Source organism: Pan troglodytes, chromosome 7 (assembly GCF_028858775.2).
Source record: "Pan troglodytes isolate AG18354 chromosome 7, NHGRI_mPanTro3-v2.0_pri, whole genome shotgun sequence".
In the NCBI taxonomy this organism is placed as follows: Eukaryota; Metazoa; Chordata; class Mammalia; order Primates; family Hominidae; genus Pan; species Pan troglodytes.
Window position 1 is genome coordinate 8664894 of NC_072405.2, and position 22319 is coordinate 8687212.

General features: G+C 47.6%; 1 protein-coding gene and 1 long non-coding RNA gene across 2 annotated transcripts; both read left to right on the top strand.

The window, feature by feature from the left end:
* Positions 1 to 1060: 1060 nt before the first annotated feature.
* On the top strand, positions 1061 to 9626 carry LOC134810806 (uncharacterized). The gene is made up of 2 exons (XM_063816855.1): positions 1061 to 1260; positions 2762 to 9626. The coding sequence occupies exon 2, from the start codon at positions 3755 to 3757 to the stop codon at positions 4724 to 4726; it is 972 nt and encodes a 323-aa protein (XP_063672925.1). The 5' UTR covers positions 1061 to 1260; positions 2762 to 3754; the 3' UTR covers positions 4727 to 9626.
* Positions 9627 to 20075: 10449 nt separating this feature from the next.
* Positions 20076 to 20798, top strand: LOC129135630 (uncharacterized). The gene is made up of 2 exons (XR_008536592.2): positions 20076 to 20162; positions 20490 to 20798. It is a non-coding gene; the product is annotated as an uncharacterized LOC129135630 (long non-coding RNA).
* The last annotated feature ends 1521 nt before the right edge of the window (positions 20799 to 22319 follow it).

The window sequence follows — 22319 nt, forward strand, 5'->3', positions numbered from 1 at the left end:
TGAAAAGGCTGAGCCTGTCCTGGGAGTTATCAGAGGCACAGTCTGATCAGAGTGCAGTCAATAAGGAGTGGTGGTGAGACCCACGTTGGGTAAGGACAGAGACGTCCCATGCTTGACTGCTTGGACATGTGACCTCAGCTTCCTTAGCTGTAAAACATGACAGGTGGCCGGGCGCGGTGGCTCATGCCTGTAATCCCAGCACTTTCGGGAGGCCGAGGCGGGTGGATCACGAGGTCAGGAGATCAAGACCATCCTGTCTAACACTGTGAAACCCCGTCTCTACTAAAAATTCAAAAAATTAGCCAGGCGTGGTGGCACGCAGCTGTAGTCCCAGCTACTAGGGAGGCTGAGGCAGGAGAATCGCTTGAACCCGAGAGGCGGAGCTTGCAATGAGCAGAGATCACACCACTGCACTCCAGCCTGGGCAAGAGAGCGAGACTCCGTCTCAAAAAAAAACAAAACAACAACAACAAAAAACACAAAACAAAATATGACAGGTGCCACTTGCTGTTGTGGAGGACATCCAGATGCTGTGAGTGATAAAGAAATGAGTGATGGCAGAATCTTTGTTTCCAAGAGTTTATAATTTGGTGGAAATAAAGTGGAGAAGCAGGAAGACCTACACAGTGGACTGGCAGAGCAGCAGAGTCCCTTGACCGTGCTGCAGGGCATTTCAAAGAGGACGGCGAGGGGAGGTGGTGTCTGCTCTCCAGGGAAAGCTCCCCTGGATGTTTGGCAATGTCTTCCCCACGTTCACATGATAACCTTTATCTGTCATGAGCAGGTAAAGGTTCAGATAAACACACAAACAGTGATCCTGTCAACATTCTTGCGCATGACCTTGTGTGCAATATGTTTGCATTTCTGCTGGTCGTGGGGAATCACAGAGTCGCCATGGAAGCTTCAGTTCAGTTTCAGTGGTTATTGGTCCAGGGTCAATGCAAAAATGTACTTCCCCCCAGGGGTGCGCAAGTGAGTTCAGTTTCCCCACAGTGGTGTGTGAGTGAGTTCAGGCCCCCCCGTGGTGTGTGAGTTCAGTCCCCTCAGTGCTGTGTGAGTCAGTTCAGTCCCCCCGTGGTGTGTGAGTGAGGTCAGTTCCCCTCAGCATTGTGTGAGTTCAGTTCCCACCAACAGTGTCTGAGTTCAGTTTCTCTGTATCCTCACTGATTCCTGCTCCTCTTTCCTGACTTTGCTGTCCTGGCGGCTATGTAGTGATATCTCACTGTGGTTGTAAGCAGCATCCACTGATGAATAACACAGGTGAGCATCCGTTGAGTAGCCATTTTGATCTTTTCTTTGGTAAAGTGCTTGTTCAGGTCTTTTGCCCATTTCTCTAATTAAATCGCTTGTTTTTTCTAATTGATTTGTAGGAATTTCTTGCATGCTCTAAACTCAGGGGTCAAGGCTGTGGTCTGGTGTTGGTGTGGGTGTTGCACTCCTGCTGTCCCAGTCCCAGGTACTTGGGAGGCTGAGATAGGAGGATCGCTTGAGCTCGGGACGTCAGGGCTGCAGTGAGCCGAGGTTGCACCAGTGCACTCCAGCCTGGGTGACAGAGTGAGATCCTGTCTCAAAAATAATAAAATAAAATAAAATAAAAATAGTCAGGGATCAGCAAACTTTTCCAGTAATGAGCCAGAAAGTTAACCTTTTAGGCTTTGTGAGCCATGTGGTCTCTGTGGGACCTTTTCTCCTGCTGTCATGTAAAACAGCTGCAGACAATACTAAACCCATGAGCCTGGTGCTGTTCAGTTCATCTTATTTTGACGGACTTGAAAATGTGAACAGCATATCATTTTTACATGTCACAAAACATCATTCTCCTTCTACATTTTTGAACCATTAAAAAAAAATAAAATTCATGGTTAGCTTACAGAGAACACAAAATAAATGGATGGTGGACCTGATTTGGCCTGAGGGCCTTGTTTTGCCAGCCCTGCTCTAGATGAAGATCCTGGGTCAGTTACACACCTGGCAATAGCTTCCCTCAGTTTCCTAATGTTTTCCTTTGAGAAATGAAAGTGTTTTCCTTGGATGCAGCCCTGGTTCTCCTTCTTCCTTCGGGCAGGTGGCTGGTTTGGACTGGAAGGAAACTGCATCTCCCCTGCTCTTTAGTGTCCTCTGGAGGGATAGGAGCACCCACAGATCTGCAATGATGGGTGCCAGCCGCCCCGGGTGGGGGAATGGGTGCTCACTATGAGGCAAGTGACCACCACGAGCAGGAAGGTCCCTCCCACTGAGGGATGGCTTGGGCAGCCCTGGCCTGGGGGCTGATCTCCACCATGGGTCCAATCTCCTCCTGCTATGCCTTTGCCATTTTCAGAGCTTATTCTCTTTCTCTGCTATGAACAAATAGGCAGCCTAAAACTACAACCTTTAAAACTCTCCCATAAAGAAACCTGTGGCGTTGATGAGTGTAGGGAGGGCTTCCCACTAGGAGTGAGCGGGGCTTGATGTTTCCGCGGATGTCTGTGCCCGCACTGGCGACTCCGATACTCCAGTGCAGGTTCATCAACTGTAACACACGGACCACTCACGGCGTTGGCCGTTCTCTGGTTTGGGCACATGTAGAATGACACGTACCCACCATTACATTGTCACTGCCTAAAATTCCTTCGTGCAGCATCCCTTTTCCGCTGGTAGGGGGAAAGCAACCTCTTTGAGCCTCACGGTGTGAATAAACACAGACGATCGTCCTGTAGAAAATAGCTGCTCCTTCATTTCCACCTTCCAAATTTCTGCAAATCTCTCTTTCCTCCAACAGGAAGTTGGAACCATTCAGGGAAGGGAACTTTGAGAAACACAGATTAGCTAAGAGAACGCGGTACAGAGCCACTCAGAGAGAAGACAAATGCGTCATCACGACAAAGGCTTGACGCTGATAGTATGGTCAAGGCCCTTCTAGTGACAGAAGAGAGAGGGGAGAGCCAGCGGAAGGAGCCGCGTGCCTGGCGGGAGGCTCCTTGAGGACGAGAGAAGATGAAAACTCGGGAAGGCAGCTCCCTAGGCAGGTCTTCCGTGATATGCAGGAACTATCCTGGCTGGGAATGTGACGGTGAGACGTGACACCGCAAAGGATGGCAGCACGTGCACAAATAAGGGTGAAGGTCAAGGGTGAGGTCTGGAAACGGGCTGGCGTGGCCGGGAGGGGGACTTCCTGGAGGAAGGTGCAGGGCAGGAAATGGGAGCAGGGCCCCTGGATGGGGCCGGATCCGAGGGGAGGGCAGGCACCTAAACACTTCGAGTACCCAATGGCGTGCCGCATGACACTTGCTATGACCTTGGCATCAACACGGGACCCGGCTCGTGATGGGCAAAGTGCACGAGGATAAAAACGTTCCCCTGAGATGTTAGGAGAAAAAAAATTGGCCGGGCATGGTGGCTCACACCTGTAATCCCAGCACTTTTGGAGGCCGAGGGTGGTAGATCACCTGAGGTCAGGAGTTTGAGACAGCCTGTCCAACATGAGGAAACCCCGTTTCTACTAAAGATACAAAAATCAGCCAGGCATGATGGCACATGCCTGATGTAATCCCAGCTACTCGGGAGGCTGAGCTACAAGAATTGCTTCAACCCGGGAGGCAGAGGTTGCAGTGAGCCGAGATCACACCGTTGCACTCCAGCCTGGGCGACAAGAGCAAAACTCCATCTCAAAAAAAAAAAAAAAAAGAAAAAGCGGAAAAAAAGTCACAAGAACAGCTAAACAGCTCTATGTGGCCCTGAGCCTGGCACTGCGGTAGCACTTGGTGAACGCTGGATGAATGTAGCACTTGGTGAACGCTGGATGAATGTAGCACTTGGTGAACGCTGGATGAATGTAGCACTTGGTGAACGCTGGATGAATGTAGCACTTGGTGAACGCTGGATGAATGTAGCACTTGGTGAACGCTGGATGAATGTAGCACTTGGTGAACGCTGGATGAATGTAGCACTTGGTGAACGCTGGATGAATGTAGCACTTGGTGAACGCTGGATGAATGTAGCACTTGGTGAACGCTGGATGAATGTAGCACTTGGTGAAGGCTGGATGAATGTAGCACTTGGTGAACGCTGGATGAATGTAGCACTTGGTGAACGCTGGATGAATGTAGCACTTGGTGAACGCTGGATGAATGTAGCACTTGGTGAACGCTGGATGAATGTAGCACTTGGTGAACGCTGGATGAATGTAGCACTTGGTGAACGCTGGATGAATGTAGCACTTGGTGAAGGCTGGATGAATGTAGCACTTGGTGAACGCTGGATGAATGTAGCACTTGGTGAACGCTGGATGAATGTAGCACTTGGTGAACGCTGGATGAATGTAGCACTTGGTGAACGCTGGATGAATGTAGCACTTGGTGAACGCTGGATGAATGTAGCACTTGGTGAACGCTGGATGAATGTTGCACTTGGTGAACGCTGGATGAATGTAGCACTTGGTGAACGCTGGATGAATGTAGCACTTGGTGAACGCTGGATGAATGTAGCACTTGGTGAACGCTGGATGAATGTAGCACTTGGTGAACGCTGGATGAATGTAGCACTTGGTGAACGCTGGATGAATGTAGCACTTGGTGAACGCTGGATGAATGTAGCACTTGGTGAAGGCTGGATGAATGTAGCACTTGGTGAAGGCTGGATGAATGTAGCACTTGGTGAACGCTGGATGAATGTAGCACTTGGTGAACGCTGGATGAATGTAGCACTTGGTGAACGCTGGATGAATGTAGCACTTGGTGAAGGCTAGATGAATGTAGCACTTGGTGAACGCTGGATGAATGTAGCACTTGGTGAACGCTGGATGAATGTAGCACTTGGTGAACGCTGGATGAATGTAGCACTTGGTGAACGCTGGATGAATGTAGCACTTGGTGAACGCTGGATGAATGTAGCACTTGGTGAACACTGGATGAATGTAGCACTTGGTGAACGCTGGATGAATGTAGCACTTGGTGAATGCTAGATGAATGGCTTAATGGGTCAGCAAAGGAAGCTCACCAGTTCTTCTTTTCCATGATGAAAAGGTAGTTTCCCCATATGGCCATAGGCTCTCAATGGGCAGGGAGCGATGGAGACAGCTCAGCCTTTGATTCTAGTCCTTAAATGGAAGACAGCGTATTGCAGAGACTCAGCCACAAAGAGAACTGAATACGGTGTCTGAAATTCTCCTTCTCCTGAATTCTCAATGTTGGTGTCTTTTCGCTTCTGAACAGCATTCCGTGAGAGAACCACGACCCTGGGCCAAACGTGTAGGCTGTGGCTGGCTGTTTTGTTTTGTCGTGGTTTGTCTGGATGCACAAAAATGCTTAAGCTTTAAGTCTCTGATAGTTTACATTTTGTGATGTAAGAACAAGAAAAAAAAACTTCCTCCAACCTAATGCTCTCTGCAAACCAGAAACAAAGTAAACAAGCAAAACCTGCTCTGCTCAGCTTCCGTAATTCCAAATGTTTTATAAGGGTGGCTGCAGCATTGGCGGCTTGCTATCTCCAGACTGTGGGCTGTCCCCCACAGCCAGGCCATGACTCAGTCACCTCTTGCTCTCTCGGGGTGTCTGCCCACTGGATTTGTCACAGAATCAGAGGCCCAGTGACTGACCAAGGCTTGCCTGAGCAGGACATGAAAGCCGCGCTGCTAGAATCTAAGCTGGACTGCAGCATAGGCCACGCGCTTTCCATACTACCTGCCCTGTAACATGACTGACGTTAGCTGCGGTGGGGCGAGGAGCGCCCTCTTGTGTCCTGAGTTTGATCACCTCGTCAGACCACAAGTTGGAGGTGTGGGTTTCTGAAGTGACAACATCCTCACTGAAATTCTGCCCATGCACTTTCTCTTCTCATTTTGTTTCCACCCACCGTGACCTTTTTCCTCTTTTTCCACCCCAAAGGAAGAGAAATGTCAAGAAAATAACACTACAGAGCACATATGGAGGAAAGGCAGACGGTGCGAAGATTGCAATACCCGTGTTCCTCCAAGTTATAAGATGTCGAAATAAGACAAGTGATGGGTCCCACGTCCAACGTGGCTCGGCTAGAAGGTGCTTTCTGCTTTAATATGTGGGGATTTCTGGCTGTCTCTGGACTCTGCCCAACAACAAGCCCTAAAAAGTGAACCCTGATTCAGCTGTGAGGGCCTGAGGTCCAGCAGCTCTGCACTGTGGCTCTCTGGCCCCACCCACCCCAGCTTGTGACTGGTGAGTCACCCAGCCCAGCAGACACCATCGTGCCCTCTGCAGATGCACAAGCTGCTTCCCGCCTTGCTTTCCTCCCAGAGCTGTTTGCCATAAATGACCACACGTGTAAGAAAGCACATTGCATACTTCTAACATTCGGTGTGAGCACCACGTGTACACATAAACAAGTATCCGTGCATTTATCTACAAAATAGAAGTAGTCCAAGGACATGGTACAGCTGTTAAAAGCCTTGATAAAATTGAAACACAGTAATGGTGCTTCTGAAGTTTGCCAAATTTCTATGATGATGAAAAAGCTTTTATCCCAGATACAAAACCTTTGTTCTCAGCATCATCTAGTGACAAGTCGACGGGACTAGGCATTAAGAGATGGGATGTGGATTAAGTAGGATCACTGGGTTTTGGTGAAAGACATCGTTATGAGTTGAATTATACCCCATTCAAAAAAAAAGGTATGTTGGGGACCTAACCACCCCCCATACCTCGAAATGTGACTTTATTTGGAAATAGGGTCTTGTCTATTTCCAAAGAGGGAATGAAGTTAAATCAAATTCATATGAGGTCATGAGGGAGGATCCTAATTGAATACAATCAGTGTTCTTATAAAAAGGGGAAACTGGGACACAGAGAGACACACACAGAGGAAGAACACCACGTGAGGACTGGAGCTCCACCACCCAGCCGAGGAGCCACTCAGCCCAGGGGCCACCCAGCCGAGGGGCCACCGGAGGCCAGATCCAGGCCCAGCTGGGACAGACCCTCCCCTGGAGCCTTCAGGGGAGCTCAGCCCTGCGGACACCGGGATCTCGGACTTCTGGCTTGGGAGAGAAGACAGTCCTATTGTTTGTGGCACTTTGTTATGGCAGCCCTAACAAACTGATACAGACCCTAAAGCGAGAGTGGTGAACACAGTTCTGACTTTGAAGGTACCAAAGCCCACTTTTGCATTCTGGTTCTGATGCTTATTGACGGTGGCACCACCTGATTTCTTTGAGCTTCTTTTCTTTTCATTTATTTATTTTTGAGAGGGAGTCTCACTCTGTCGCCCAGGCTGGAGTGGAGTGGCATGATCTCAGCTCACTGCAGCCTCTGCCTGCTGGGTTCAAGCGATTCTCCTGCCTCAGCCTCCTGAGTAGATGGGAGTACAGGCACCCGCCACCATGCCCAGCTATTTTTTTTTTTTTTGTATTTTTAATAGAGACAGGGTTTCACCCTGTTGGCCAGGCTGGTCTCGAACTCCTGACCTCAGGTGATCCACCCGCCTCAGCCTCCCAAAGTGCTGGGATTACCAGTGTGAGCCACTGCACCTGGCTTTATTTTCTTTGTAAAAAGACATATGTATCTATATGCACACACAGATTACAGATGCAGATGTGGACATAGATGTAGCTATGGACATAGATGTATAAAGATATAGATATAGTAATATACTTTAGATATTTGTCCCCACCCAAATCTCATGTTGAGTTGTAATCTGCAGTGTTGGAGATGGGGTCTGGCGGGAGGGGTTTAGTTCTTGGGGGAAGATCCCTCGTGGCTTCGTGCTGTCCTCACAATGGTGAGTGAGTTCTCAGGAGGTCTGGTTGTTTAAGTGTGTGGCAGCTCCCCCAACCCACTCTCTCTCTCTCTGACTTCACCTCTGTCCATGTGACACACCTGCTCCCGCTTCACCTTCTGCTATGAGCAAAAGCTCCCTGAGGCCTCCCCAGAAGCAGAGCAGATGCTGGTACGATGTTTGCGCAGCAGGCAGAACCGTTAGCCAATTCCACCTCTTTTCTTTGTAAATGACCCAGTCTCAGGTATTTCTTTATAGCAATGCAAGAATGACTTAACAGATATAGACACAGCTGTGATATGGGTATAGATGTAGATACATAGAGATATGGGTATGGGTATAGATATTGATATGACTGTAGATGTAGATGTAGGTGTAGATGTAGACACAGATAAGGATACAGACATATAATTGGCGCACCTACCTGGGATAACACAGATAAAGATGCTTCCTCTCTCTTCTCCTAGACCGGGAGCTCACGGGCAGCAAAGACCCCACATTGCTTCCTGTGTCCATCCCAGTGACACAGCTGCACCTAGGCACACAGCGGATGTCCTTGAGCACCTGTCAGGAAGGCTGACACAGCCTAACCCCCTTGCTCACTCCTCCGACCTCCCACGTGAATGGTACCCCACCAGCCACTATGGTGATGAACAACCCGAGGTCGGTGTCTGGCTGGAAGTTCCCTGGCCCTCAAAAATTGTTTTATGTATGGAACATATGGTTTAATGTTTAAATTCTTTAAACTTGTCCGACATAATTGAGCTCACTGATTAGCCCACAGCTAAGGAGTCCTTGCCATTGTATCTATGTCCTTCTCTTTATCTTGTTTCCAGCAGCCCCACCCTGCCCTGGCCTGAGCCCCCCACATCCCCCTTGCTGCAAAAATGAATCATTCCTCCTACTTTCCCCAGCCCTGCCCCAATTCCAGGTCAGGCTTTTGTGCTCCAGAAATCATCTACGGGTTTTCCACATGATGCCCATGACAATTTAGCGTCTCTTACCAACATCAGCATCAAGAAGCTACATAAAATGCGTGGATGTTAAATCGACAGTGGAGCTCCTGGGTAGCTCCGTGCCCCAGATTCGCTAATCAGCCTGCAAACCATTTGTACGCAGGCTTTTGTTTACAACAAGAGCTTACATTTTAGCATGAGGCAGAAAGACAAGAAAGTCTCACAGATCTCATCTATTCTTCCTTTCAATTACTTTGTAATTCTACACTTCCATTAAGAAGTTAATTACTTCAACGTTAACCTTCCATCTATCTTTTTAACATAAAACAAACAAAGATTGGATAAAAATACAAGGACTTACTAAAATGGCAAACGCTTATAGAACACTTACGAGGTGGCAGGCGGGGTTTTCAGGGCTCCGCTCATTGAGTATATTAACTGGGATTCCCGTGAGGGCTGTGAGACAAACACGGGCAGTGCTCAAAACGCTTCACAGCCAGTTCAGCTCCACGTTGATTGCTGAGTCGTGGAAACGTGCAAGGGGTCCCGGAGAGTCAACTCTTTACCAGCTGGCTTGGGAGTATTCAAATGTGTAACAACGGAACGCTGATGTGCCGGGGTATGTGGCCTGAATCCCACCAGCCTCTGTGGCAGGAACAGCATCAGCCCATTTTACAGAGAAGGAAACTGAGGCCCAGAGACAGGAAGCGACATTCCCAGGGCTCACAGACAGCATGGGTGCAGATGGACCATGCAGTCTGGTTTCCACAGCTGAGCCAGTGGCCTCTGCACTAACTGTCTCAATTCTGGGACTGGAAATGGACTGTGTGTGTACGTTACAATATTGTTTTAACAACCAGATACATTTTCTGACTTCCTATGAAAGCTTTCAAAAGCACAGAAAAAGTGAAAAAGAAATAAGATGAATACTCATGTACCAAACAACCAGATCGACGATTCTTATTGTTCAGTCATATTTACTTCAGCACATACACATACACACCATCCTCACACACATACACATACACACACACATACACGTTCACACACTTAGACACATACATACTCACACACATATGCTGACATACACACACACTCACATACACTCTTGCACACACAGCTGAGCCCTTTCAGAATAAACCACGACACTGTTACTCGAGCCCAGTGCTTCAGCACATTTCTCTTAAAAACATAAACTTTTGGCTGGGCGCGGTAGCTCACACCTGTAATCCCAGCACTTTGGGAGGCGGAGGTGGGCGGATCACCTGAGGTCAGGAGTTCGAGACCACCCTGACCAACATGGAGACACCCCATCTCTACTAAAAAAAAAAATACAAAATTAGCCAGGCATGGTGGCGCGTGCCTGTAATCCCAGCTACTTGGGAGGCTGAGGCAGTAGAATCACTTGAACCCGGGAGGCAGAAGTTGCGGGGAGCCGAGATCACGCCACTGCACTCCAGCCTGGGCAATAAGAGGGAAACGTCATTTCAAAAAAAAAAAGAAAGTCAGCAATAAGTCACTAAGATTACCGAATGCTCAGTCCATATTGAAATGTCCCCAGTTGTCCCTGAGGATGCGTCTGACCACTGCCTGTTGGAAAAGCCCCCAGTCATGGCTGACATGGTGAGTGCAGTTGTCACATGTCTTTGGCTGTTTTAATCTAGACTCAACTCCCTGACACACACACACTCCCCCACCCGCTCCCAGCACACTGATCTGTTATGGAGACCTGGCCAATTGTCCACATTCTAGATTTGTCCGGTTCCCTATGGCTTCGTTTAACTGGTTCCTCTGTGGCCTGGATTTTCTGCTACATAGAATTTCAGCCTTGATTGGCCAGAAAACTTCACAGGGAATACCTCGACTCACAGCATCATGCCCGGAGGCAGGTCCCCTCAGGCTGACCACACACATTTTAACGATAGTCAAAGATGTATCAAGCGAGATAATTCAGTAAAAAATTCTAATGTTAATAAAAATGCTGGCCATGCACGGTGGCTCACGCCTGTAATCCCAGCACTTTGGGAGGCCGAGGAGGGCGGATCACCTGAGGTCGGAAGTTCAAGACCAGCCTGACCAACATGGAGAAACCCTATCTCTGCTAAAAACACAAAATTAGCCAGGCATGGTGGTGCATGCCTGTAATCCCAGCTACTCGGGAGGCTGAGGCAGGAGAATCGCTTGAACCCCAGAGGCAGGGGTTGCGGTGAGCTGAGATCATGCCATTGCACTCCAGCTTGGGCAACAAGAGCAAAACTCCGTCTCAAAAGAAAAATAAATAAATAAATAGATAAATACATAAATACATAAATACGTAAATAATCTGCTTGGGCGTGGTGGCTGACTCCTGCAATCGCAGCACTTTGGGAGGCCAAGGCAGGCAGATCACCTGAGGTCAGGAATTCGAGACCAGCCTGACCAACATGGTGAAACCCCGTCTTTACTAAAAATACAAAATTAGCTGGGCATGGTGGTACGTGTCTGCAGTTCCAGCTACTCAGGAAGCTGAACTAAGAGAATTGCTTGAACCCAGGAGGTAGAGGTTGCAGTGAGCCGAGATCACACCCCTAAACTCCAGCCTGGGCAACAAGAGTGAAACTCTGTCTCAAAAAAAAAAAAAAAAAAAAATCTGATGTTAATAAATATGCTGGCTGTGCATGGTGGCTCACGCCTGTAATCCCAATACCATGGGAGGCTGAGGCAGGAGGATCACCTGACCCTAGGAGTTCAAGACCATCCTGGGCAACATAGACTCTGTTTCTACAAAAAATACAAAAAGTATCTAGAAGTGGTGGCTCACATCTGTGGTGCCAGCTATTCAGGAGGCTGAGATGGGAGGATCGCTTGAGCCTAGGAAGTCAAGGCTGCAGTGAGCCGTGATTGCACCATTGCCCTCCAGCTTGGGCGACAGAGCAAGACCGTGTTTCAAAACACACACACACACAGAGACACACACAGACACAGACACAGACACACAGAGACATACACAGACACACACACACAGACACACACACAGACACACAGAGACATACACAGACACACACACACAGATACACAGACACACATGAACACACATACAGACACACACAGACACACACACACAGACACAAAACAAACCTGCTGAGACTGAGGATTGGATGCCCCTTAAGTTCAGGGGTAGTGATGAAAGTGGAGTCGTGTCAGGGAAAGCAAATTTAAATTCCCCAAAGTGCTTGTTCTGGTCATAGAGCTTTGTCCATTTCCTAAAAGAAAGCCTGTCTTGAGGTGTGGGCCGGTAACCTGGCTCCGGGCTCGTCCCTTTTGTGGGGAAGTATTTAACAGTCAGTGGCCAGCCTGTCTTGTCAGACAAAGGTCCATGTTTTGTACTTAACCTTGACACCCCAAATTCTTGACACCCCATCCTCTGGCAATCGGTCCATTGAGAAACCCTGTGGACAAAACAGAGGAGGAGGGTGGGCGGCAGGTGAGAAGATGTCATTGGCCTACCTGGTTATCTTTTTCACTCTTTAATAGAATCTTTCCAAATATCATTTTCTTCTTATTATTTGCTTTTTATTATGAAAATTTCCAAACATATAGACATGTTGAGATGACAATAATTAAGGAACAGAAACACGCTCTTATGTTTAACGGCTGCTAACGTTTTGCCTTCTTTGCTTCATCTAGCTTTCTTTCTTGCTGATGTATTTTAAAGTAAATTGGGGACATGATGACATTTCATCTCTAAAAGCATCTCTACTCATCTCTAAAAAATAAGAACCTTTTCCTGTAGAACCACAATGCCACTAACCATCCCACAAAATTAAGGATCTAACATCATCTAATGCTGGCTATATCCATAATTTCCCAATTACTTGAAAAATGTATTTTCCAACTGGTTAGTTGACATCTGGATTGAATTCAGGACTACACATTTGGTTCTCTGTCTTAAGTCTTATTTAATGGAATAGTCCTGTCACTTTTTTTTATTCTTGTATAGCATTGGATTGTTGAGAAGACAATGCCTGAAGTCTGAATTCATCTGTTTCCTTGTGGTGTCATTTAACTTGTTTCCTATTCCCTGTATTTCCTGCTGACTGGCAGGTTGATCAAGAGTTCTATCTATTTAAGTTAAATATTTACTCGAGAATCCCGCACAGGTGGTCCTGTGTGCTTCCTACTGGACAGCCTCAGAAGGCATGTGGCTCACATCCCACTATGATGACGCAAAGATCTTCCTCTGAGTTAGATGGTGGTAGCCTGATCTCCTCATCAGCAAGGTACATTCTCCCCCTTCTGATAAGCACATAAGTTGGGAGGTTGGTACATGGCAAGGTGTGCAGCTCCTCACTGTCTTTCTGCCTAATAGTTTCAGGAATCTGTTACTGATTCTGGCCCACATCATTATTTTTATTAGGAGTTGACAGATGGTGATTTTGAAATTTTGTCATTCCTGGCTGGGTGCGGTGGCTCATGCCTGTAATCCCAGCACTTTGGGAGGCCAAGGTGGGTAGATCACCTGAGATCAGGAGTTCGAGACCAGCCTGGCCAACACGGTGAAAACCCATCTCTACTAAAAATACAAAAATTAGCCAGGCATGGTGGCAGGCACCTGTAATCCCAGCTACTTGGGAGGCTGAGGCAGGAGAGTGGCTTGAACCCAGGAGGTGGAGGTTGCAGTGAGCCAAGATCATGCCATTGCACTCCAGCCTGGGTGACAAGAGTGAAACTATTTCAAGAAAAAAAAAAAAGAAAGAAAAAGAAAAAACAGGCTGGGTGTAGTGGCTCACACCTGTAATCCCAACACTTTTGGAGGCCGAGGCAGGCGGATCATGAGGTCAGGAGATCGAGACCATCCTGGCTAACACGGTGAAACCCCGTCTCTACTAAAAATACAAAAAAATTAGCCGGCTGTGGTTGTGGGCACCTGTAATCCCAGCTACATGGGAGGCTGAGGCAGGAGAATTGCTTGAACCCGGGAGGCAGAGGTTGCAGTGAGCTGAGATCACGCCATTGCACTCCAGCCTGGGTGACAAGAGTGAAGCTCCATCTCAAAAAAAAAAAGAAAAGAAATTTTCTCATTCCCTTGCATACTTGTTACTGTACAGTCCTAATAAAGGAGGGGGATTCAGGTTGGTGGGACCAAAGGAAAGCAAAAGGATAAGCTGTGAGTCTGCCTTTCTTCATTGTCCAGGACACACAGGCCCCCTGCACAAATAACTCAGTCTTCCTGTGCCCAGCGATCACCAGACCTTCAGCTGATACAAAAATTGCAAGTTAGCTCCCTGCAACCTTGGCGTTACTAGCACCGTACATAGCCCTCTCCAGCACACACCACGAGCACGATCCTACCAAATCCCCTGCAAGTCTCTGTTTCTTGGCAGTCAGCTCCTCTCCTGCTGGCCTGCCCGTTGCTCCCTTGCAATGTACTTTCATACTTTTTCTAATAAATCTGCCTTTCTTTACCAACAACTGTCTTGGTAAATTCTTCTTAACCCCTGCATCACACCATTGGCTTTAGATAATCGCCAGGCACCCACAACAGTTACTTTCCAGTCTTATGTAAAAATGAGGTTTCCCTCTCAACTCGGTCTCTTTATTTGTCTTTGACTATCTTTATTTGTTTTGAATATCTTTATTTGGTCTCAACATGTCTATCAGCCTGATTCTCTTTTGTAGTGAGGACGTTCTTATAAGCATTCCCAGGAAATAACGGATATTTTCAGAACTTGAGATCTTTCTGAGAATATAACAGTGATATACTTCTTCTCCAAAACACTTCAGCATCTAAAGCTGCTGTCGAACACACATTTTTCATCGTCAGACAACTACTCATAGGAAAGCACCCAAGAGGGAACTTGGTGGAAGGCTGGGTGAAAGTGGAGAGCAGGGACTATGGGCAAGCCGTCTGGAGACATGCCAACACCATGCCTGCTCTGAGGATGCAGTGAGCTGGGGAAAGCTAGGTGGCTCAGTGGATAGTTCACAGCGCATGTCTGGGTTCAGCTGCTCACCTGGTGCCCTGGGGTCAAACAGGCCATCACTGCCTGCCCAGAAGCAAGCCGGAAGTTCTTTCTTCAAAAGAGATCAGCCACTGAAGGAGAAGGAGCCTTGCTGCAAAGCCCCAGAACCCCTTCCGTGACTGTGCTGCTACTCTTGTGATATCCTCTTCCCTACAGACCTCCGAGCCAATGAGATCTGCTGGGGCTGCCAGATCTTCTGGCTTCTAAGGGCCACTTCAGGTTGAGTCTATCAAGACCTTCGTCATTCCATGAAATCAAGACCTTCGTCATTCCATGAATTTCTCCCTTTCCCAGCAAGTGAAAGAGAAGTGACCCTTCTGGGAAAGGGAGAAGTTGATGGAATGACACGGGTCTTGATAGACACAACCTGACATAGACTAACAGATGGGTTAGTCTAACTAACAGAGAGGTTAGTCTATGTCATGCATTAAACTTTCCTTTACTCTGGGTCCAAACCTTACAAAGTCCTCCATGGAGTCAGAGATTGGATCCCCACCTGATTCCCCTGGCTCTTCCCATCCTGTTTTCTCTCACTGGCATGGGGCTTTAGTCTCCAAGCCCCTCAGTGGCCCCACACAGACCCCTCCCCACCTTTGTGGTCTGGCAAGAAGCCTCTGCCCACAAGATACAAGTGCCTCCCCCCGCTCCACCCCTTCAGAGACAGCTGGCTTGTGTTAGATGTTCTCTGAACACCGTGTCGCAGGTCCTGACATATCAGCTGCTCTTTACCTTGAAATGACTTAGATCACAACCGGTCTGCCCAGAGGGCTGGGGGTTGGACGCACCACAACCTGGCCCAGCCTCTCCTGGGGTGATGACGGACAACCCATCGGGTGGCAGCCCAACTTCCTCAGCAGAGACAACATCCTGTTACACCCTCTCTTCATGCTGAGTGACTCTAACCTCCTCTGGAATGAACTCCATGCCTGCAGAATCATCTTCAGAATGAGTCAGCTCCGCCTTGTCCCAGGCAGGAGACTCACGAGTTGATGTGAAATGCGGATTCCCTATGAGACAGAGGACATTGCATGTCTCATCCCATCACGACCGTGTGGGTCTCGTTATTTCGCAGGAGAGGGGGGAAATGCGAATTGGAATTTAATTTCCTAAGTACTGTTCTTGGTTTCTGACCAGCTGATCCCACGTTTCACATCCTTGTCTGTGAAGCTAAACTCAATGCTACTGTGTGGGGAGAAGATTTGTAAAGAAAACTCTTAGGTAACTTTTCATTGTTTGGTGTTTAACAAATACACCACTTCCCAACGCTGCTTTCTGGATCTGCCTACTTTGTAACATTCTACCTGACATTTTAAATACACGAAATTTCACTAAATTTCAGCCAGGCGCTGTGGCTCACGCCTGTAATCCTAGCACTTGGAGAGGCTGAGGCAGGCGGATCATGAGGTCAGGAGTTCAAGACCAGCCTGGCCAACATAGTAAAACCCTGTCTGTACTAAAAAAATACAAAAATTAGCCGGGTGTAGTGGCATGCACCTGTAGTCCCAGCTACTCTGGAGGCTGAGGCAGGAGAATTGCTTGAACTCAGGAGGCAGAGGTTGCAGTGAGCCGAGACCGCACCATTGCACTCCAGCTTGGGTGACAGAGTGAGAGTCCATCTCAAAAAAAAAAAAGAAATTTCACTAAATTTAAATTTCTTTTATACATCTGTATATTTGATTTATACCATATTATGCTGTATGTTTGGGGGAGAGGGGAGGCTAGGTTTGAGTCTATAAATTTGTTCCTAAAATAGTAACAGGGATGAAAAATAAATCAAAGTGATTATACCTCTCTCTAGGTATGAATTAAGCATTCTTTTTTTTTTTTTTTTTTTTTTTTGAGACAGAGTTTTGTTCTTATTGCCCAGGCTAGAGTGCAATGGCATGATCTCTGCTCACTGCGACCTCTGCCTCCCGGGTTCAAGCAATTCTCCTGCCTCAGCCTCCCAAGTAGCTAGGATTACAGGCAACCACCACCACACCTGGTTAACTTTTGTATTTTTAGTAGAGACGGGGTTTTACCATGTTGGTCAGGCTGGTCTAGATCTCCTGACCTCAAGTGACCCACCCATCTCGGCATCCCAAAGTGCTGGGATTACAGAGGCGAGCCACCATGCCTGGCCTGAATTAAGCATTTCTTAAAGCTGTACTAAAGTCCTTTAGGTCACCCAAGTGCCATTTGATATCATTCCAAGAGATGAAGCTGGAGAGCAGGCCTATTTGGGGCAGCGGAAAGTCCACTTCGAGGCCAGCATCCCTCTCTCTACAGTTTTAGTTTTTAAGCGGAGGTGTGTCCTCTTCCAGGATATAGATTTTTCAAGCTCAGCACCATTGATGTTGGGGCTGGGCCATTGCCGTGGGGCTGCCCTGGGCATTGTCGGAAGCCTGGTAGCTTCTCCCCTCTGAAGGTCAGCAGCAGCAACCTGCTTCTCAACCAAGGTCATGACAACCAAAAACGTCTCCAGACACTGCCAAATGTCCCCACGGGAGGGGGCCTAGAGGACAGTGTGCTATGGTGGCCCCACAATAGCTATCTTTGTCACCCTAGAATCAACATGATCTTGTCAGGGCACTTTTTTTGGTTTTGTTTTGTTTTCTGAGACGGAGTCTTGCTCTGTAGTCTAGGCTGGAGTACAGTGGCACAGTCTCAGCTCACTGCAACCTCTGCCTCCCAGGTTCATGCAATTCTCCTGCCTCAGCCTCCCAAATTGCTGGAATCACAGGCATGTGCCACCACACCCAGCTAATTTTTGTATATTTAGTAGAGACAAGGTTTCACTAGCCTGGTCACGAACTCCTGACCTCAGGAGATCCACCCGCCTCGGCCTCCCAGAGTGCTGGGATTATAGGCACGAGCCACCATGCTTGGGCACTTTTTAAAGGCTGGTTGTTATGGGCATTTTTAAAGGCTGGTTGTTATGGCAATGGCTTCGTCCAATGAGGATTTAAGGCTTCTTTGGGTACTGATAATTACGGCTATTACCTCGGGGTTATCATTTTCAACAGGAAGAACCCTGCCAACTGTTGTTTGTCTGATCCTCAAATAGCAGAAGATTCAGGATTGTCTAGCTTTCATGTTGGAGGAGACTTTAGGGACCAATCTCATCCTTTTACACCTGTGGCTCAGAGAGGTTAAGCAACCCCTCCAAGGTCACACAGCCAGCAGAAGTAACACCCAGTGTAGAGATCACCAAGACAGCATCAGAGCCCTTTAGTACGATATCCCGAGTGTCCCGCATGCAAGCCATCAGCACTGTGTTTTGTGGCTCAATATTTTTCAGTTTTTAAGAAAGATACACTTTTTGGAAAAAGAAATGGACACAGTGAATGCCCGCATCAGCAGAAAGACAGTTTTCTATAATGAGTTCTTTTTCTCTTTATTTCTAAGGTTTAATTTTACCACAGTTGCTAAAGAAAACATTATACACGGCCCTTATTAAAGAACGGTAAGACAGACTTGTCAACACAAAGAGTCAAATTTGTAAATTAGTTGATGAGATTTATTCTGAGCCAAATATGAGGACTTTGATTGATGAGACAGCCCCATGAGGTCCTAAGGACTGCTGCATAAGGTGGTTGGGTTCTAGCTGGATTTTATGCATTTTAGGGGGACAGAAGTTACAGGCAGAAAATAAGAAAAGGGCAAGACGATCCCCTGCCACCTCCATGACGTCATTTCAGTTCTCTTCTCCAAACACCTCACGGTATCGTATTTCAAAATTCAGCTTTGTCATTTAGCAGTGTCTGGAGGTGTACATGTTGCCAATCGATACAGGTAAGGTGTCCAGTGGTTTGGTCCAGAAAGGTGACACAACTCCATGGATGCAGGTGGAAGGTGTCCAGGTCACAGATGGATTCAACGATTTTCTGATGGGCAATTAATTGAAAGAGTTAAGTTATTATTGTAGAGACCTGGAATGAATAGAAAGGATTGCCTGGGTTACGATAAAGGTTGTGGAGACCAAGGTTTTTTATCTTCAGAGCTCTTATTGGACCTAAAAGAGGTGCCAGACTCTTAGTTAAATCTCTCCTAGATCAGGGAAAAGACCTGGAAAGTGAAGGGGATTCTGGCAGGATGTGGATTTTCCCCTCAAGAGACAGCTGTGTGGGGCCCCTTCAAAATATGTCAAAGAAGTGTATTCTGGGGTAAAATGCTTGATTTCTTCCAAGGCCTGCTCTCTATCATGTGATGCTATACTAGAGTCAGGTTGGAATGTAGTATCTTATTGCTACAGAGAGTCTGTTTTGTCAGCCTTAAGATCTCTGCTTTGACGTTAATGCAGGTCAGCTGTGCCTGGATTTCAACGGAAGGCGGGTATAAGGAGCCTGTCCGACCCCCACTTCCCATCATGGTCTGAACTAGTCTCTAAGGTTTACTTTGGAAAGCTCGTGGCTGAGGGGGTTGGCAGGCGGACTAGAATTTTATTTTTGTTTTACAGTCTCAAAGGAATCGCCATAGGTGCAGGGGCCACTGCAGTGGGACTGGGCTCAACTCTGAGTGTAAGAAGAAAAACGGGAATGTACAGCCACGGAGAGGGTGAGGGCGGATGGAAAACTATGAAGAGGCGACATCAGGCCAGGGGGGTTCTTGCTAGAACCACTTGGCAGGATTCGTGCCACAGGCAGGCCAGGTGATAAGATACCGAGGGTGAGGGATGAGGAGTATGATATCAGGGGCGGGGAACTGTCACTGCATTGACCCAGCAGGATTCTTTTGGACGAAAGGGGACAGGGGTCCAGGTCAGAGCCTTGAGGGCTTCGAGGACCCTGCCTGGAGTTAGGTCAGGTAGAGTCTTTGCCACAGTGAGGCTGAGAAGCTGAGCACCTGATCTGCGGGAGTCCAGAGACCCTCATGCTTACTGCGGATGTGCTGTCAGCAGATCCTGAACTTGGGTTCCAGTGTTTTAAAGTGCTGTTTGCAAGCACCGCGGTCCTGCTCTCCCACTCACAGAACTACTATTGCTCACTGGCGAAGGACACTGTGGATTGAAAATCAGGGTCGTTCTTTTTCGCCTCTCGCTCATTATACATCCCTTTGAGGACACAGTCATTTTGCTGTTTAGGAGGAAGAAACAGGCAGAAGAGAACTCCTCCCATCCCTCCGCTAATGGCTTTTAAAACAGCCTTTTTTGTAATGGAACAAGCAAACCTCACAATGAGCGTATATTGCTTATGTGACCAGAAAGTAAGACAGTCCCCTGACACCTCAATTAAGTCATTTCGGTTGTCTACTCCAGACACCTCATGGCATCGTACTTCAAAACTCAGCTTTGTCATTTAGGAGTGTGTGGAGGTGCACACATTGCTAACCTCAGGCTCACTGAACACTGTTTTTTTTCTATGACGTGGATAATGGTGCCTGCGTCAGACACCTGTGATGTTTGAAAGAACCAGTTTATCAAAGTGCTTAGCCTGACGCCTGACACGCCGTGTACCCAAGATAAATGTTTGTTGTGTCAGTCGATCTGTCGAGGAAGGAGGTGAGACACTTGTGGGTGGCAGGGCGGGAGGGGAGTACACAGGCTGTAAACAGCAGTGCCCAAGCTGAGACGGAGCAAGCTGGGAATCCGCCTGGGTTTCATTCAGTCTTCCACACCCCGCATGGATACTGGTTATACCTGTGATCAGTTATGCCTGTGATTGTTTTTTAGAAAACAAAACTATTTTATCACTCCGCTTTAAAGATGGCGGAGTGGAAAGACACAGTCCTGGAATGTTTAAATTCAAGCTGAAGAACTTACTAGCCACGTGACTGAGCAAGTTATGGTTCCATCTTTCTAAGCCTCACCTCATTCTTTGTAAGACAGGCCTCAGCATGCTGTTACTAGGAATCTAAGGAACCCAGTGCTGATGGAGAAAGGGGTGCAGTCCAGACCCTAACAGAGAGTTCTCGGATCTTGCGCAGGGAGGAACTGAAGGCAGTCACAGAGTGCAGTGAGAGACAGCTGCTCTGATACACAGTGGGGAGCCCGCGGAAAGCAGGAGGAGGAACGTGCCGTCTTTGTTTCAAAGGCATCTTGTATCAGTGTAAAAGCCAAGCTATGTGTAAGTGCAGGTGGGCTGGCAGTGTGACAAGATCTAGTACTTGGTGGATGTAAATAAAGTCATCCTTGGCATTTCAGTGCGTACCTACATCTAAGCATGACTATAGCCATCTTTTTTTTTTTTTTTTTTTTGAGATGGAGTCTTGCTCTGTTGCCCAGGCTGGAGCGCAGTGGCATGATCTCGGCTCACTGCAACCTCCGCCTCCCAGGTTCAAGCAATTCTCCTGCCTCAGCCTCCCACGTAGCTGGGATTACAGGCTACTGTAACTGCCAATCAGGTTCATGTTGCCTGACAGAGCTGATTTATCCAAACAGGTGAACTGCATAGAGAAAGAAGAATTCACACAGAGCTGGCTGTGCGGGAGACCAGAGTTTTATTATTACTCAAATCAATTTCCCCAAGAATTCAGAGTTCAGAGTTTTTGTTGTTGTTTTTGAGATGGAGTCTTGCTCTGTTACCCAGGCTGGAGCACAGTGGTGCGATTTCAGCGCACTGCAACCTCCGCCTTCAGGGTTCAAGCAATTCTCCTGCCTCAGGCTCCCAAGTAGTTGGCATTACAGGCGTGCACCACCACGCCTGGCTAATTTTTATATTATTAGTAGAGACGGGGTTTTGCCATGTTGGCCAGGCTGGTCTTGAACTTCTGACCTCAAGTGATCCGCCTGCCTCGGCCTCCCAGAGTCCTGGGATTACAGGTGTGAGCCACCATGCCCAGCCCTGCAGTTCAGAGTTTTTAAGGATAATTTGGTAGGTAGGGGGCCAGTAAGCTGGGAGCACTAAGGGGTCAGATCAGAGATGAAATCGTATGGATCAAAGCTGTCCTCTTGGCCTGAGTCAGTTCCTGGGTGCGGGCCACAAGATCAGATGAGCCAGTTTATCAATCTGGATGGTCCCAGCTGATTGAGCAAATGCAAGGTCTGCAAAATATCTCAAGCACTGATGTTAGGTTTTTCAATAGTGATGTTATCCCCAGGAGCAATTTAGGGAGGGTCAGAATCTTGTAATCTCCAGCTGCATGAATTCTAAGCCATAATTTCTAAACTTGTGGCTAATTTGTTAGTCCTACAAAGGCAGTCTAGTCTCCAGGCAAGAAAAGGATTTGTTTCGGGAAACTATAAACTAAGTTTCTTCCAAAGTTAGTTTGGCCTACACCCAGGAATGAACAAGGACAGTTTGGAGGTTAAAAGTAGGATGGAGTTGGTTAGGTCAGATCTCTCACTGTCTCAGTTATAATTTTGCAATGGTGGTTTCACTGGTTTTAAGATGGAGTTTATTTTATTTTTTTGAGACAGAGTTTCATTCTTGTTGCCCAGGCTAGAGTGCCATGGCGTGATCTCAGCTCACTGCAACCTCTGCCTCCTGGGTTCAAGCAATTCTGCTTCAGCCTCCTGAGTAGCTGAGATTACAGGTGCCCACCACCACACCCGGCTAATTTTTTTTGTATTTTTAGTAGAGACGGAGTTTCCCCATGTTGGCCAGGCTGGTCTCGAACTCCTGACCTCAGGTGATCCACCCACCTTGACCTCCCAAACTGCTGGGATTACAGGCGTGAGCCACCGCGCCGGCCAAGATGGGTTGTTGATTTTAAAACG

Excerpts from the sequence above, each read along its gene's own strand:
- LOC134810806 (XM_063816855.1), top strand. The coding sequence starts at position 3,755 with ATGAATGTAGCACTTGGTGAACGCTGGATGAATGTAGCACTTGGTGAA.